At 35.1% G+C, this 18,803-nt stretch overlaps 2 protein-coding genes across 5 annotated transcripts in view; one reads left to right on the top strand and one right to left on the bottom strand.

Annotated features, from left to right (window-relative positions):
• The window catches only part of IMMP1L (inner mitochondrial membrane peptidase subunit 1), a 79,298-nt gene extending 64,104 nt beyond the window's left edge, over positions 1-15,194 (top strand). For all 3 annotated transcript variants that reach the window (XM_037019520.2, XM_037019527.2, XM_037019537.2), the window contains 2 exons: positions 14,044-14,154; positions 15,027-15,194. In XM_037019520.2, coding sequence (XP_036875415.1) covers positions 14,044-14,154; positions 15,027-15,095 — 180 coding nt within the window. In that variant the 3' untranslated portion in view covers positions 15,096-15,194. The remainder of the gene's footprint in view (positions 1-14,043; positions 14,155-15,026) is intronic.
• DNAJC24 (DnaJ heat shock protein family (Hsp40) member C24) overlaps positions 14,654-18,803 on the bottom strand; it is a 64,897-nt gene continuing 60,747 nt past the window's right edge. For both annotated transcript variants that reach the window (XM_037019558.2, XM_037019549.2), the window contains exon 5: positions 14,654-16,854. In XM_037019558.2, coding sequence (XP_036875453.1) covers positions 16,724-16,854 — 131 coding nt within the window. In that variant the 3' untranslated portion in view covers positions 14,654-16,723. The remainder of the gene's footprint in view (positions 16,855-18,803) is intronic.

Genomic DNA, 18,803 nt, shown 5'->3' with positions numbered 1-18,803 from the left:
ATTCCACAAAATTCAATATCCATTCATGATAAAAACTCTCAACAAAATGGGCATAGAGGGCAAGTATCACAACAGAATTAAGTCCATATATGATAAACCCACAGCCAACATCATATTTAACAGCACGAAGCTGAAAGCTTTTTCTCTAAGATCAGGAACAAGACAAGGATGCCCACTCTCCACACTTTCATTCAGCATAATACTGGAGGTCCTAGCCATGGCAATCAGACAACACAAATAAATAAAAGCCATCCAGCTTGATAAGGAAGAAGTCAATCTGTGACTGTTTGCAGATGGCATGATACTGTATATAAAAAACCCTAAAGAATCCACTCCAGAACTACTAGAACTAATATTTGAATTCAGCAAAGTTGCAGGATACAAAATTAATATACAGAAATCTGTTGCATTCCTATACACTAACAATGAATGAGCAGAAAGAGAAATCAGGAAAACAATTCCATTCATAATTGCATGGAAAAGAATAAAATACCTAGGAATAAACCTAACCTAGGAAGTGAATGACCTATACTCTGAAAACTACAAGACACTGTTAAGAGAAATTAAAGAGGACACTAATAAATGGAAATTCATCCCATGCTCTTGGGTAGGAAGAATTAATATTGTCAAAATGGCCATCCTGCCTAAAGCAATCTACAGATTCAATGCAATCCCTATCAAAATACCAACAGCATTGTTCAATGAACTGGAACAAATGGTTATGAAATTCATCTGGAACCACAAAAGACCCTGAGTAGCCAAAACAATCCTGAGAAGGAAGAATAAAGCAGGGAGGAATCTTGCTTCCCAGCTTCAAGCTCTACTACAAAGCCATAGTAATCCAGACAATTTGGTACTGGCACAAGAACAGACCCATAGACCAGTGAAACAGAATAGAGAGTCCAGATATTACCCCAAGCATATATGGTCAATTAATATATGATAAAGGAGCCATGGATATACTATGGGGAAATGACAGCCTCTTCAACAGCTGGTGTTGGCAAAATTGGACAGCTACATGTAAGAGAATGAAACTGGATCACTGTCTAACTCTATACACAAAAGTAAACTCGAAATGGATCAAAGACCTGAATGTACGTCATGAAACCATAAAACTCTTAGAAGAAAACATAGGTAAAATTCTCTTGAATATAAACATGAGCAACTTCATGAACATATATTCATGCACAAGGGAAACAAATGCAAAAATGAACAAGTGGGACTATATCGAACTAAAAAGCTTCTGTACAGCAATGGACACCATTAGTAGAACAAAAAGTCATCCTACAGTATGGGAGAATATATTCATAAACAACGTATCCAATAAGGGGTTGATAACCAAAATATCCAAAGAGCTCATGCATCTCAACAACAACAAAAAGCATATAATCCAATTAAAAAATGGGCAGTGGATCCGAACAGATACTTCTCCAAAGAAGAAATTCATATGGCCAACAGGCACATGAAAAGATGCTCCACATCACTACTCATCAGGGAAATGCAAATTCAAACCACAATGAGATATCACCTCACACCAGTTAGGATGGCCACCATCCAAAAGACAAACAACAACAAATGTTGGCGATGTTGTGGAGAAAGGGGAACCCTCCTGCACTGCTGGTGGGAATGTAAGTTAGTTCAACCATTGTGGAAAGCAGTATGGAGATTCCTTAAAAAACTCAAAATAGAATTACCATTTGACCTAGGAATTCCACTTCTAGGAATTTACCCTAAGAATACAGCAGCCCAGTTTCAAAAATACGTATGCACCCCTATGTACTATTTACAATAGCCAAGAAATGTAAGCAACCTAAGTGTCCATTAGTAGATGAATGGATAAAGAATATGTGGTACATATACACAATGGAATATTATTCAACCATAAGAAGAAAACAGATCCTTCCATTTACAACAGCGTGGATGGAGCTAGAGGGTATTAATGCTCAGTGAAATAAGCCAGGCGGAGAAAGACAAGTATCAAATGATTTCACTCATCTGTGGAATATAAGAACAATGAAAAAACTGAGGGAACAAACAGCAGCAGACTCACAGAACCCAAGAATGGATTAACCATTACCAAAGGGAAAGGGACTGGGGAGGGTGGGTGGGAAGGGAGGGATAAGGGGAATAAGAGGCATTACAATTAGCACACATAATGTAGAGGGGCACGGGGAAGGCAGTGTAGCACAGAGAAGACAAGTAGTGACTCTGTAGCATCTTACTATGCTGATGGACCGTGACTGTAATGGGGTATGTGTTGGGGACTTGGTAATGGGGGTAATATAGTAACCACAATGTTGCTCATGTAATTTTATTTTAATGATTACAAAATTTTTAAAAAAGTAAAATAAAATATGTGAAACCACTCTTTTCAGAGAATGCATAATAGGCAGTAGAAGACAGATCCCTGAGAGAAATGAAAGAAACAGGAAGTTCTGTACCTGTCTCTTCTATCTTACAGCAGTTCTCAGAAGGTATGAGGAGTGAAAATTCAAACAAAGCGCAGTGGTTTTCCTGAATTGTAGAGGCAGAGTTTAGGGTAGAGTCAAGTTGAAGTGGTTGGAATTTATGAATCAAACCACCTGGAACATCAGCGCTACAGAATGATCTCCATAAATCTACAAAGGTATTCTCAGCTTGTAGGCTGACTACTGTTTTGCCTTCTTATGGTGAAACTTAGAAACTGAGTAAAGAACAGCTAGTGATGATCCAAGCAATTCCCAGAGCTCACACAGGGCTGAGAACTGTTTGATTTCTGATCAGCCATAGTGGACAGATTGTTATTTGAGTATCTACAGCATTCAGTTAGAGATCCTAGAATGTCATATATTAGTAGTAGGGCTAAAGTAGCCCTTAGGATATAGTGTGATATAGAATTAAACTAGCAAGATGAAAAATAAGGCTTGAAAGGACAGTGCTGATCCACAGCTAATTATCTCCCCCCAAACAGACCTCCTTAACATTTCACACTCTCTAAAGAAAGACAAAAATCCACTCAAAAGCTAGATGTCCAGTTAATGAAGATTTATGGAAAATTTGGCAGAGTAGGAAGGCAGGGTGGAAACAACCTCATATGTACACCCAAGGAAGCAACTACAGCAAATAGAACTAACCTGAAGATTGCTGAACAGACCATCTACACCTGGTAAAGAAGAGAAGACCACACTCAGAAGAGTAAAGTGGGAGATCCACATTCAGATAGGACTCAAGCCTTTCCCCTATACCAACCCACAAGTGGGAGGGAGATGAATGGAGCATGGAGGGAATAAGTGGTCAGGAATCCTGCACACCTGGCCCTGGAGATCTGCTCTGGAAACAGAATCCACATTGCATTGGGATTTGGTGATTAATGGTGTTGGAAACCAGAGTTGGAGCACTAAGAGACTGAGACTCCTCTGTCACTTGTGGAGCACAGGCATGCTCTGTTGCTTCTACTGAGAACCAAACAGGCAGCGGTTTGAAAGATTCACCAGCAAATGGATGAGTGCGAGACAAGCTGGGGTTGGTGGGAATTCTCTCTGGAGGAGAAAGGGCAGGTGGACGGTTCTTCCCCAGCCCTCAGGCAAACTGGTTGGGTGCTTGTGGGAACCAAACGTTCCATCTCCCTTGCTAGTGACTCAGACCATCAGCATGCCTCCCTAGGTGTCAGCCTGCTTTTTCCAGCAGTGATATGACATTGCTGTGTGGCAGGTCGAAGGAGGATTTCCTAGCTTTCTAGACCTTCGTCTGCCTAACTGGGAGCTACTGGGAGCCAGCTCCAAATGCTACCTCTACATCTCTGGTGGCTCAGCCCCACAGTGGCACTCTCCTGCATACCTGCCCCATCTGCCTGCCACACTAGCCCAGTAGCAGGTTGCCTTTCAGCCCTGAAGGCAGTGGGTGGCCCTGCCCACAAGATGCCAGCAGAAGCACCACACAGCACAAAGGGCATGCTTAGGTGAGCTGTCAGCCTCTGCTGACAGAGATCAACCATTTGCCAAGGCTCGCAGAAAGGTGGCCCTGATCACAGCACACCAACAGCAACTGTGGCTCCACCACAAAGGAGAACCAGGCACTGGAAAGAAAAGAGTCTTGAGTTTGTGGGCACCACAGGATACCATTTTCATAAAGCTATTACTTTCCAGAGCAGGAGGCATAGCAGATCTATCTAATACAAAGGAAGAAACACGGAAACTCAGACAAAATGAGGGGCAGGGGTATATGTTGCAAACACAAGAACAAGGTAAAACACCAGAAAGAGGGTTAAATGAAACAGATTACAAATCTTGATAAAGATTTCAAAGTAATGATCATAAAGAAGCTCACTAACCTGGGTAAAGGAATTGATGATCTGTTAGAACTTCAGCAGAGACAGAAGAGCTTAAAAAGTGCCACTCACAGGTGAAGAATACAGTAACTGAAATGAAATATACAGTGGAGGGAATGAATATTAGATTGCTGAAAGTAGAGGAGACAATCAATGATATGGAAATAAGAGAACAGGAACACAATGAAGCTGAAGAGCAGAGAGAAAAAAGGATCTTTAAGAATGAAAGAATGATCAAAGAGCTGTGTGAACAATTCAAATGAAACAATATTTTTATAATAAGGGTACCAGGAGAAGACTGAGACAAAGGGGTAGAAAGTCTCTTTGAAGAAATAGTAGTTGAAAACTTCCCCAATCTGGGGAAGGAAGTAGTCACTCCGGTCCTGGAATCACAGAGCCCCTAGGAAAGGAACCCAAGTAAGATACCACAAAGATATGTAGTTATTAAAATGGCAAAGATTAAAGATAAAAAGAATCTAAAAAGCTGCGGAAGAGAGGCAGACAGTTACTGATAAAGGAAACTCCATAAATCTGTCAGCAGATTTCAGAGCAGAAACTTTACAGGCCAGAAGGAAATGGCATGAACTATTTAATGTACTGAAAGGAGAGAACCTTCAACTGGGAATCCTCTACCCAACAAGATTAACATTAAGAATTGAAGAAGAGATTAAAAGTTTCCTGAAACTAAAGTTAAAAGAACCCACCCCCACTAAACTGGCCTTATAGATTATGTTAAGGAGACTTTTGTACATGGAAATATTCTTAAGCCTAAATATTTTTCATCAGTGAAAATAAACCTACAGTAAATTTAGTAGAGCAATTACTAAGCAAATATGAAGTTAAGGAAAAAATCAACTATTAACAAAATCAGTCAAGGGATGCACAAGATGTAGATTATGACATTTTAAATATAAAGTGTGGAGGAGGAAGAATAAAGATTGTGTTTGAAATAGAGGGACCATTAACTTAATATAGACACTTACATATTTAGACAACAATGTATGAACCTTATGGTAACCACAAACCTAAAGCCATAATAGAAATATAAAAAAAAAAATTTTTTAAGAAATCTAAGCATAACACTGAAAGCATCAAATAAGAGTATGAGAGAGGATAAAAGTAACAGGAATTACAAAAACAATCATAAAACAAAAAAATGGCAATAAATACATACTTACCAATAATTACCTTAATTTAAATAGACTAAATACACCAATCAAAAGATATAGAGTGGCAGAACAGATAAAAGAAACACGACCTTCTATCTATATTCGGCCTAAAAGAGACTCATTTCAAACCTCAAGACATACATAGACTGAAAGTGAAGAGATGGAATATGTTTTATGCAAATAAAAAGGTGAAAAAGTACTGGAGTGGCAGTACTTACAACAGTCAAAATAGATTTTAAAACAAAATAACAAGAGACAAGGACATTACATAATGATAAAGTGATCAGCCCAACAAGAGGTTACTGCAGTTGTAAATACCTTTGCATCCAACATAGGATTTCCTAAATACATAAAAGAAATACTAACAAACCTAAAGGGGGAAGTAGCAACACAATCACAGGGGACCTTAAGAACCCACTTAGATCAATGAATCAATAATCCAGACAGAACATAAATAAGGAAACAGGCATTGAATGACACATTAGATTAGAGGGACTTAACAGATATATATCAGAAAGTTCCACCCAAGGCAACAGGATACACATTTTTCTCAAGTACACATGGTATGTTCTCCAGAATAGATGACATATTAGGACACAAAAAGAGCTTCAATAAATTCAGAAAGATTAATATTGTATCAAGCATCTTTTCAGAGCATACTGATATGAAACTAGAAATCAGTTACATGAAAAACAAAAAAAAAACCAAACAAATGGAGGCTAAACAACATGCTTCTAAATAAGTGGATCAATGTACAAATCAAGAAATCAAGTGGTATTTGGAAGCAAATGAAAACAAAAGTACAACAGTACAAAATTTGTAGGTGCTGCAAAAGCAGTTGATGGGTTGGGAGAAAATGACAAATACAAGTTATATTTGAAAACTGAATGAATTCTGAAAAGGGGAGCATCTTTAAGTATTAATAATTTCACTTAAAAGAATTATAATATGGGTCCTACTCTGTTGGGTCAGTTATGACCTTGTCACACATATGCTTGTTTTCTGACTCTAAAAGCAGTGCTCTAACTTTAATTACTCACTTGAATAACATTACTTGATATTTTATTTTTCAGTTTTTTCAAATATAAAACAAAGGTTTAAGAGGTCTGATAATTACAAGCTGTCAGTAAGCATAGGTAATTCAGCATTGAAAAACAAGTGTAGAAAGATATGTACTTTTGGGGAGGCAGAGATAGCAATGAACTAGGGAAAATCTGTTTAGGCAGATGGGCTGCTCTTCCTTGTCCTTTTCTTAAAAAAAAAAATCAGTTTAGGAGATTAAACAACATGCTACTGAACTAGTGGTCATCCAAGAAATCAAAGGACAAGTAAAGACAAATAAAACATACCAAACTCTGTGGGATACAACAAAAGAGGTTCTAAGAGGGAAGTACATTAGCAATAGAGGTCTACCTCAAGAAACAAGAAAAATCCCAAATAAACACTCTAAACACACAAAGAAACTAGTAAAAGAACAAATGAAACCAGAGTTATTAGGAATGACATAATAAAGATCAGAGCAGAAATAAAATAGTAAAACAATAGAAACAAAATCAATGAAACAGCTGGTTCTTTGAGAAGATAAACAAAATAGACAAACCCTTAGCCACATTTATCTCAAGCAAATAAAAAGAAGACACATATAAACAAAGTTAGAAATGAAAAAGAAGTTACAACCTAACACCAGAGGAATACAAAGAATTATGAGTTCTCTGAAAAATTATATGCTAATAAATTGGACAATCTAAAAGAAATGGACAAAGTCCTAGAAAAGTACAACCTTCCAAGACCGACACAGGAAGAAACAAAATCTGAAAAGACTGATTACCAGTAACAAAATCGAATGGGTAATCAAAAAACAAAAGTCAAGAACCAGATGGCTTCACAGCTGAATTCTACCAAACACTTAAAGAGCAGCTAATAACTGTCCTACTTGAAATATTCCAAAAAATGGAAGAAGAGGGAGCCCTTCCAAACCCAGTCTATGAGGCAAGCATCAGTGTAATGCCCAAACTAGACTATTACACTACAAAAAATAAAACAATTATAGATCAATATCCCTGATGAACATAGATGCAAAAATCCACAACAAAATAAAAGCAAACCAAATTCAAAAGTATATTGAAAGGATCATCCATCATGACCAAGTGGGATTTATTCCAGGGATGGAGGGATGGTACAATATTCACAAACCCATCAGTGTGATACACCACATTAACAAAAGGAAGAATAGAAACCATATGATCATGTCAGTAGATGCTGAAAAAGCATTGACAAAATTCAACATCTATTCATGATAAAAACTCAACAAAATGGATATAGTGGGAACATAACATAATAAAGACCATATATGTCAAACGCATAGCTAACATCATACTCAATGACAAAAAGCTGAAAGATTTTCCTCTAAGATTGGGTACAAGACAAGGATGTGCAGTCTCACCATTTTCATTCAACATTGTACTGGAGGTTCTAGCCTTGCAATCAGACAAGATAAAGAGAGAAAAGGCATCCAAATTGGTAGAAGTTAAGCTCTATTTGCAGATGACATGATATTATATATAGAAAACCCTAAAGACTCCACCAAAAAAACTGTTAGAATAACTGGATTTAGCAAAATTGCAGGATACAAAATTAATACACAGAAACTGTTTTATTCCTATATACTAACAATAAACTAGCAGAAAGAGAAATCAGGAAACAAATTCCATTTATAATTGCATCAAAAAGAAGGAAATACCTAAGAATAAACCTAACCAAAGAGTTGAAGGATCTATACTCTGAAAACTATGACACTCATGAGAGAAATTAAAGACATAAATAAATGGAAATCTGTCCCATGCTCATGGATAGGAATAATTAATATTGTAAAAATGGCCATCCTGCCCAAAGCAGTGTACAGATTCAATGCAATTCCTATGAAAACACAATGGCATTTTCCAGTAAACTAGAGTAAATACTCCTAAATTTCATATGGAACCACAGAAGATCCTGAAGAGCCAAAGCATCCTGAGAAAAAGAACAAAGCTGGGGTTACTACACTTCCTGACTTCAAGCTCTACTACAGAGCCACAGTAATCAAAATAGTATGGTACTGGCACAAGAACAGAGCCATAGATTAGTGGAACAGAATAGAGACCCCAGATATAAACCCATGCATATATGGTCAATTAATATGTGATTAAGGAGCAGGAACAGATAATTAGGAAAAGACAGCCTCTTCAATAACTGGTATTGGGAAAACTAGACAGCTACATGCAAGAGAATAAAACTGGATTACTAATTCCATACACAAAAATAAACTCAAAACAGATTAAAGACCTGAATGTAGACATGAAACCATAAAATTCTTAGGAGAAAAGGTAGGCAAAAATCTCTTAAACACAAGTATGAGCAATTTTTTTCCTGCACACATCTCAGCAAGGGAAACCAAACAAAAAAATGAACAAGTGGGACTATATCAAACTAAAAAGGACAGCATCAGCAGAACAAAAAGGCACTCTCCAGTATGAGAAAATATGTTCGTAAATGACTCATCTGATAAGGGCTTAACATCCAAAATATATAAAGAACTCATATGCCTCAACAAATAGCCCTCAGAAAAACCAATAACCTGATTAAAAAATCGGTGGAGGACCTGACTGGACAGTTTTCTAAAAAAAAGAAATACAGATGGCCCACAGGCACATGAATTGATGCTCCATATCACTTATCATCAGGGAAATATACATCAAAACTACATTATCATTTTACACCAGGTAGCATGGCTGCTATCCAAAAGACAAGAAATAGCAAGTGTTGGTGAAGATGTGGAGAAAAGGGAACCTTCCTACACTGTTGGTGGGAATGTAAATTGGTACAGCCACTGTGGAAAGCAGTACAGAGGTTCTTCAAAAAACTTAGAACAGAAATACCATATGACCCAATAACTCCTTACCTAAGAATTTACCTGAAGCAAACAAAATCTCTGATTCAAAAAGATATATGCACCCCTATGTTTACTGCCATATTATTTACAATGTCTAAGATATGGAAGCAACCAAAATGTCCATCAATAGAGGAATGAATAAAGGAAATATGGTACAGATACATGATGAAATATTCAGCTGCAAAAAAGAACTGCCATTTGTGACAATATGGATGGACTAGGAGGGTATTATAAGTGACATAAGCCAGGTAGAGAAATACAAAAACCATGTGATTTCACTTATTGGTGGAATCTAAAAACAAAACAAAATGAACAAAACAGCAGTAGACCCATAGACACTGAGAAGTTACTGGTGATTACCATGGGGGAGGGGTTGGGATCAGTGGGTTGGTTTGTGAGGTGGATGAAGAGGCACACTATCTCAGTCATCAAATAAGTTGGTCACAGTGATGGAAGTGCAGCATGGACGATATAGCAAATGGTTCTGTAAGATCTTTCTATGTTGATAGTAACTGTACTAGTGAGGATTTAGTAACGTGTAACTGTTGAACTTGAAACTGTGTACTTGAAACTAATATAATATGGTATATTAAATATACTTCAGTAAAATATATATTATGAATGTCCAGTTGAATCACAAATTACTAGATATGTGAAGTAGGAAAATAATCCATAAGCAGAAGAAAAATCAGTTAAATAGATCTAGAAATGATGGTGATGATGGAATTTAGACACATGCTCTAAAACACCAATTGTTAATATTTTCAAGGATCCAGAGAATGAACATATAATGTGGAAAGAAGTGGCAAATAGAACCTGAGAAATTTCTAGGGCTTATAAATACATTGTATGGTCCTTATAGTGGACTAGAAACTGCAAAAGAGAAGATCCTAGACTGAGAGGAAATATTTGTAATACCTGTCGAAGGACTTGTCCTGAAGGTATGTAAAAGGAGTTTTAAAATGAATTGGAAAAACAACACATTTTAAAAATGAACAAAGTATTTTCAAAGGCACTTCACCAAAGATATATTAATGGCCACAGGAAAAAATTTTCATCAGAGAAATGCAAATGAAAACAACAATGTGATACCAATAGGCCTACTAGAATGGCATATTTTTAAAAACTGAAAATACCAAGGTTGTGGAGCAACAGCAACACACATGCATTGCTGTTGGGAGTTTAAAGTGGTCTATTCATTTTGGAAAACTTTAAGCTTAAGCATATGCTTATGACTCAGAAATCCTTTTCCTAGGTATTTACTTAAAAAGGAATCAACTTATACATGAATGTTCCTAGTTCGTTATTTGTAATAGCCCAAACTGCAGTCAGCTCACATATCCAACACATTCACGGATAAACATTGTTACAATGGAATACTACTCAGCAATAAAAAGGAATGAATAATACATACAATATGGATTAATCAAAAAAGAAATTGCTGAATAAAAGCTAGATACAAAATATGTACTGTTTTATCATTTATATGAAATTTAACAGTTAAAACTAGTCTCTAGTAACAGAAACACATCACTAGTTGCTGAGTAACAGGTTTATTGGTGGGAGGTTGACTGGAAGAGGAGGGAACTTTTGGCATGATAAAAGTGTTGTACATCTTGATTGTGGCCGATGGTTATACAGAGGTGCACATTTTCAAAACTAGTGACAAAAAGAGTGCATTTTACTGTATATACAGCGTGCCTCTATACAATTAATTTTTGAAGTGTATACCTTTACCCTGTGTATTTCAAAAGTGGAATAATTTCAACCATGACCTATTTACTGGGAAACTGGGTAATTGATAAAGAGGCAGGTCAACAAAAGAGACTGCTTTGTTTTAAAAGACCCACATGTAGAGGTTTTCCTGTTTGAGAAAAAATTACTAGTTTCCATCAGTGATGAGGTTGTTATTTTGTGTACTTTGAAGTCTAAGATGTAGAAATTCTCCCTTTACTATAAATGGATGCATGGGTATTAGCACATATGGGCTTCAGATAAGTAAGAGTTAGCATGTCCCATATTTGAACATACTTCTATTAAATTTTAATAACAGTATTTCACAGGTTGTTTTAAGGATCAGATTAGGTGTTTTTTTTAAAATTACATAAACCAGAAAGCCATGTATACATCCTGGCTTGTATTACTATTCCTCCCTTTTTTTCCATCCATTTCAGTCAAGGACTAGATGTAGATAGCCTGGGTCACACTCTTGCCAAAGGCTTCTGGTGATACAAACTGGGTTTCTCTAAGATTCCCTTCTGTACTTATTAATTTTCTTACTGGTGATTACTTCATCTAATTTTATTCAGCTAATTTGGAAGAAACTTAGGTCATAACTGCCAAAAAAGTAATGGCATTTTATAAGAGTTTTTACTTACTGATATAATCACCAGCAAATATTTGAGTTCTAACTCTGGTTTAGGTGCCAAGAATTAAGATCATGCCATAATAAATATATATTGGCTTATTCTGTTATGAAGTAGTAGACATACACAGAAGCCAAGTAGGTGAGAGATGTTTTAATCCAGGGTCCCAAGCAAGGCAGAGGTTACATGGTAAGAGCTCTAAACAATCAAGAGTATCTGGTATGGGCAGGCAAGACTGGGGAAAACTTCATGGAGAAATGGAGTGTGTATTGCATCCTGGTTTATGGTCAGTGGAATTGGCAGAGAAAGATCTTCCTAGATTGTTAGTATGTTCCTTAATTAGTTTGTAGAATTTTGTGTCTTATTTTGCTTTTACTGGTGTCTCTAACTTTGTGATTTTATTTATTCCTATATACATATTTTTAGAACTTAGAAGCAAACATGTATTAAGGAAAAACTATGGAAATTTAAACACAAAAGATGTTCACATTTATAGCTTCTCCGAAGGCAGTACTTAAGAATGTATTAACGACACACGGCTTTTCCAAACATGCTGTTTTTGTTCCTCCTTTCATTTGTGACCTGAGATGTACTCATGTTTCTACTTGAGCAGTCTTATACTTCACTGCACATAAATCTACTTATATATAGGTAGGAACTAGCTTTGCTATTGGACCTAAAACCTGTTACTATTTCTGCTACTAAAAGTACATTTACTTTTATATACTTTTAATAATAGTATTTAATATTCTTTCAGGAAGCATATGTCCTTTCTTTACAAATAGATTTAACACTTAAGTGTACCTAAATAATTAACCTGATTCATTTTTGGCAAATATTTCTACATTCCAAAATTATGTAATCTTATGTAAACTGAAATTCAAACTTTACATGTTAGTACAAATTTATTTTTCCAAAAGGTGATGTGGGGGATGAATAGGCAGGTCACAGAGGACTTTAGGCCAGTGAAAATGCTCTGATACTATAATGATGGATACATGTCGTATGTTTGTTCAAACCCATGGAATGTACGACACCAAGCATGAACCCTAAGGTAAACTGGACTTTGAGCGATGTTCATATAGGTTCACCAAGTATAACAGACATACCACTCTGGTGAGGGATGTCAATAATGGGAGAGCTATGTGTAGGGGCAGGAGGTATATGGGAAATCTGTGTACCTTCCTCTCAGTTGTGCTGTGAACCTAAACTGCTCTAAAATCTCTAAAAACAGTAATTTGTTACATTAAAAAAAATTGCAGCCATCTCTTATTAAACCCAATAGAACATTTTTTTTTCTTCTTCACAGAAGCTTCCCCAAGTAATAGCCAGTCAAAAGATTAGTGAAAATAAATTCCTTCCCAGATTTTGCTGTGAGTTGTCATCCAACTTTCTTGGGTAACAAAAACTGTAAAATAAAAAATGTTTAAATGCAACTTTAAAGATTCCTGCTGCAGAATAACTCTTGCAGTTTATGTTGATATTAATGGGCAAATGTCTCATATCACAGAGGGCATTGTTTATAGTTACATGTTGTGTTCTAAATATGCTTATGATTGTCATTGAATAAGAATTTTAACTTATGTACCAATTAATACACAGACCATATAGAAGATAGGGTCTTTTCATTTAGTGGAAGGTCACCATCATTAATTTTACAACTGATGATTTTATAATAGGTCCTTCTAGTTCTTGATGGTCATTATTGTAAAGTATAATGCATTGAAGATACAAGGGTCTTAATTAGAATTCTGACAAGCCAACTCCAATAAAATGATGAGATTATTTGTAATTGATGTCACAATCAATTACCATTTAGTTCATCATGAGCATTCTAATAGGTCTGGCCTTGGTACTGGCCCCAGGATGTTGCTGAGTGGCTGCCCTGCTTACACTGTTACTGAGACAGGAGGGCACATTTTCAGTCAGCATCCTAATGACCCCTTTTGAAGTTTATTAAATTAATGACCCTGTCACACTGTTTTGATCTCTCATAACCTCAGTTTGGGGTTTGTGTAACAATGTTTGGGAACCACGTGGCAAAAAAGGGTCTTTTAAAAATTTGGAACTTATCAACATTACTTACTAATTTTAGTAATTATTTTGTGCAAGAAAGAAAAGCAAAAATGGAAATCATAGGGTTTTATGTATTTTATAAAAGAGAACTTTAGGACATTTCTCCCTACCTCAAAAAGACATGCTTTTTCTTTACAGTACCCACATGAGTTTTGTGTTTCTTGTTTCTTTTAAAGGGGCTGCTTTCTTTAATTCTAGGTGCCATCTGGTCACGTTTGGTTAGAAGGTGATAATCTACAGAATTCCACAGATTCCAGGTTCTATGGACCTATTCCATATGGATTAATACGAGGGCGTATCTTCTTTAAGGTACGATTTTCTGCTTCAAGTAGGCTTTCTTGTCTAAGCTAGAAAAATAATCAATTTCTTCCAAAATGAACTTTGAAATTTTTAGGGTGTCAGTGGACTTAACTGTTGTGATGACTATATTTTAGGAATGTGTTGGCCATCATAGCTATAAAGGCTACCCTTTTCTCCATTGAGACCAGTAATTGAAAAAAATTTTTTGTTTGAATAATGAAGTTAAGCTGCAGCAGAGTAACCTTTATTTTAAAAACTAATCTCCAAAAATTTAATTCTCTGTCATTACAATTTTTAAAACTTCATATCCTGGGCATATATTAGTATGCATTTGCAGAGCAGCAGTCTGGAGTCAACATACCTATAATGCAGGGATATCCCAGTTAAGTACAGTGAATAATGGATTGATTTATCATGGTTATAGTAGATGTAGTAGATTCTTCGGTAAGACTATTATTTTCACTGGCTTCTTTTTGCCATAAGCAGTAAGGAGAAAAACAGACATGAATGCTTGTGACTGCTGGAAATTTATAGGATTCTTTACACTTATGCAGATAGTATAGTCAAGTACTTAGGTTTATGGTTAGTTTTGAGGGTAGTGAAAGAAAATACAGACACACATATTCACAGGTATATATTCAAACACTACACATATAATGTCTTATATAATGTTTGAATCTTCCAAATGTTAAAGCTTAAATACATACATACAAGACTTTCTAAAAGTCTTATTTTGATATAGAAAATTTATTCTTGACTGAAGAATAAGGAGGAAATGTTTAATTACATGGCACATAGAAAAGAGATGAAAATATGGGGAATATGATGATGGTGATATTAACATCACTTTCATTAATTGTCTTCACATTTTAATTTTACAGATTTGGCCTCTAAGTGATTTTGGATTTCTGCGTGACAGCCCTAATGGCCACAGATTTTCTGCTGATTAGCAAGCATTTATTCTTTTGATTTGATTATTGTCTCCTGTTCAGGTGAATTTATTACTGTCACTGAAAGCATGTATTTACTAATAAACTATTTGATACTCAGTTTTAGGTATTTTTCATTGTTAAATGTAAAGAATAAGCAACATACATGCTTGAAGCTATGTTAGTTCAAAATATATTAATACAAATGTAATCCAAAATAAGCTTTTTAAATTTTATGATAAATTTAAAAATGTTTTTAAGGGAAAACCTGGATGACCACTTTATTTTTGGTTTTATAGGTATATTAATGAAAGTAGTCTGCTTCTCTTGAATATCTCATACTTCAGGTATATTTATAAGTCAAAGTAGTAATTAGTCTTGTAAGTCCAAACCAACAATAATTAGCAAGATTTTGACTTAATAAAAAGCTGCTAAGTCACATGCTTGGTCCATTTATTTACAATTAAATAAGAAAGTTTCAGTAATCCCATAAAGGACTCCTCAAAGTTTTTTATATTAGTTCTGACTTGTACTATTAAATATACAGAAAGATAAAGTCTTTACAGCCTACTATAATCAATAATAGTATATTATAAAACTTCATTTCATGATACCCATAGTGGTTCCTTATTCATAAATATAAACATTGATACTATATCTTAATACTCTAAAATAAAAAGGAAAGTAGTAAATCTATTTCAATTTTTTTAAAGCTATTTCCTAAATTACATGTAAAGTTGAAGATGGTAGCATTCAAGTGCTTACACCCTTTAATATAGCTCCATGAAATATTTGGAAATATAGTGCTAATATTGGAGTCAGGTCTTCTGATCCCAAAGCTATCCTTCTTTTCTGCAGTTACCACTTCACCTTTATTAACTTTGAAATAACCTTATGAATATCCATACCCAGCCTTCCCTCTGGGTTATTCACAAAGCTTCTAATTTAATTCTAATGACCTGAGAATTTGAGATAGTTGTACAATAGGCCTATAACTTTAGCAGCTAAAAATATCATCTTACTTCCGAAACTTAGTAACTGTACAGGAATATAATGATACTGTGATGTGGCTAAGTCTGTTAAAATTCCCCTCTGTGCCCTTTTGTTTCTGTGTGCCCACCAAGCAATTGTTTACCAAACATTTACTCTTTCATATTCCTGTGAATTGCTTCCTTTTTCCTTTGAAGGCTCAGGCCCCTTATCTCCTTCTCCTTGGGTCAGCATGACTGTATACCTCATTTTTCCTGTCTGTGGAATCTATGTCTCCATACATACGTAATTAAATTTGTTTTTTTCTCATGTTAAAAAAAAACATGCTTATTTGAAGAAATGGAAAATTCTTCTTTTGTACCAAACAGAAAATGAACCAAATAACAAATTCTCAGATGGGAATTTACTAAATATAATTCATAATTCAAGAAATCTGTAAATATAAATTTAAAAAATACATAAATAACTAAGTTACTTTTCTATTAGTCTGGGGTAGCCTTTGTTTGACAATCTTATATTTTCTCTGTAAATAACAGAGCTGACAAAAAGGAATCCTACTTCTTTATCTGCTGTATACATTTGAATGGACAAAGTTGGAATGAACTAGTTCTTCAGTGTGTCTGAATAAATAGCTAAAGGATTCTACTTAGTGAACAATTTCAGCTGTAATGAAGGAGTTCTATAATTAGTGAACATGTATCACAAGAAATCAATGTAACAACTTCTGCTTCATCCTTGGAAACACTGTATTTTCCACCACATCGGCAACTCAGAGAAAAAGAGTGATCATCTGTAAAGAAAACAAAATAATGCTTCAGATACTTACAAGTACCTACTTTCTTAACATCTTTAAAAAATGCAGTTTATGTCACAGAAATTTCAAAACAAAACAGAAGATCAGTAAATATAAAATGTATTTAAACAAGAACCTGAAAAAGTTTCTTGTATAGGGGCATGTTTCTAAAAATTACCGTATAGAATCTTTATCTTTAGAGGAGATGGACTGAAGCGCTCAATAAACAAACCAGAGATTATGAGGGGAGAGTAGATGTTTGGAAGTGACATCTGAAATTTATTTGAAGTATTGTTTTCTGAAGGTTCATACAAATATTACATTCTTCTCAACCATGTGTCCAAAATATTATTGTGAAGGAGAAAATAAAATAGCCTTACCTATCTTACTGTTAAGGACCATGCTTTTGCCTGGAACACATCTTTTTAGAGAAATTGTTACTTAACTGTTTATCAACATTTGAATACTATCTGTTCTGGCAGCACACTATTTAGCCTAATAGTGGAAATTTTACTAAGTTCTGGGAAGCTGAAATGCTTGCGTCCTTTAACTGAAAGAATCTCTGATCCACTAGTCACTCCATTTTACTGTCATAGAGATGTGACTATCAAAGAAAAATAATTACTGATCACACTATTTTTCTACTGTCATAATTTTTATTAGAGATAAATGAGCTAGGTGTCAAAAGACATGATTTCCTACAAATATCTTCATTCAGTTCTTAAATTTTGTTTCTTAACACTTAGATCTCATTACATGTCACTAAAAATAAGAAAGAAAAGATAAAAATATCAACAGCTTTGTATTCTGTAATCAGGTGTGGCCTTGGAAAATTTAGCAATTAAATAAGCCAACTATATGTGTTTCTTTTGTCACTAAGGAAACATGAATTCATTCACTTCTATCCTGCTTTTTATTTTTTACCACAATGTCTTTTTTCTTCTTAAGGAAAAATAATTTAATCTTGAATTTAAAAATGCTAACATGTTCCCCATGAGGGCCAACATGTGTGTGTGTGTGTGTGTGTGTGTGTGTGTGTGTGTGTGTGTGTGTGTGTGTGTGTGTGTAGTAGAGCCTGCTTTCAAAGTCAACTGTTTTATTATTAAACTGTTCAAAAACGTACATATTCTAACCCTTGGGTTTCTCCCTTGTTTTTTTACCACCTCAGTGAACACTGAGAAAAAATTTGAGGTGACATGTTCTCAGTAAATGACACAGAGGCCACCATGAGCTACTGCAGAATTCTGTCATGGATGATTCCAAATGTTAATGCTCACTAAAAATTGTATCTTTTAAATTTCTTATTCTACTATTACTTGAAAAAGTGATTTTCTTCACAAAAATCATCATTTTACACATACCAAATGAAGACAGACAAATGAACAAGTTGTGTAACAGACTAATTGTAAGGGGAAAGGGTAACTTCCATCTCTTACCAGTTCTTCAGGTATGCCTTTTAAGCACAATAAAATGCAGCATTTTAAATACTGTCTGTGGATCAAGAAGCTGATAATCTGGCTATGTCTATCATACAGGGTTTCATCTGCTTTTCTCCTGTTCTGAATCTTTACTTTCCAAGCTATTCTGAAAATGACTGTGAAGGAATCTTCAATCTTTTACTTGCCCAGTGATGGCACTTTTTATTTAACTTAATCTCCCCGACTGTTCTTTTCAACTTCAGGGAACAATTAAAAATGGCTAATCCAATTTTAGAAGTTACATGGCTATTTGTAAATATTCCTGCAAACATAATGTCTCCATGCAGTGGTTGCTCAGTATTTCTTTCACAGGAAAGATTTATTTCCATCTTCACAATTATTAAAAAACCCTTAATTTAAGTAAGCATCCAAGGATGTCCTATATTTTTAAGATTAACTGTAGCTGCTTACAACTGATTCACTGGCTGTCGGGATTGTTGTATATATTCTTCACTGTCAATTCTTCAC

The sequence above is a fragment of the Manis javanica genome, chromosome 11 (assembly GCF_040802235.1).
Source record: "Manis javanica isolate MJ-LG chromosome 11, MJ_LKY, whole genome shotgun sequence".
NCBI classification, from domain to species: Eukaryota; Metazoa; Chordata; class Mammalia; order Pholidota; family Manidae; genus Manis; species Manis javanica.
The sequence above is the reverse complement of the archived record's forward strand: the minus strand, read 5'-3'. Positions and strand labels throughout refer to the sequence as shown.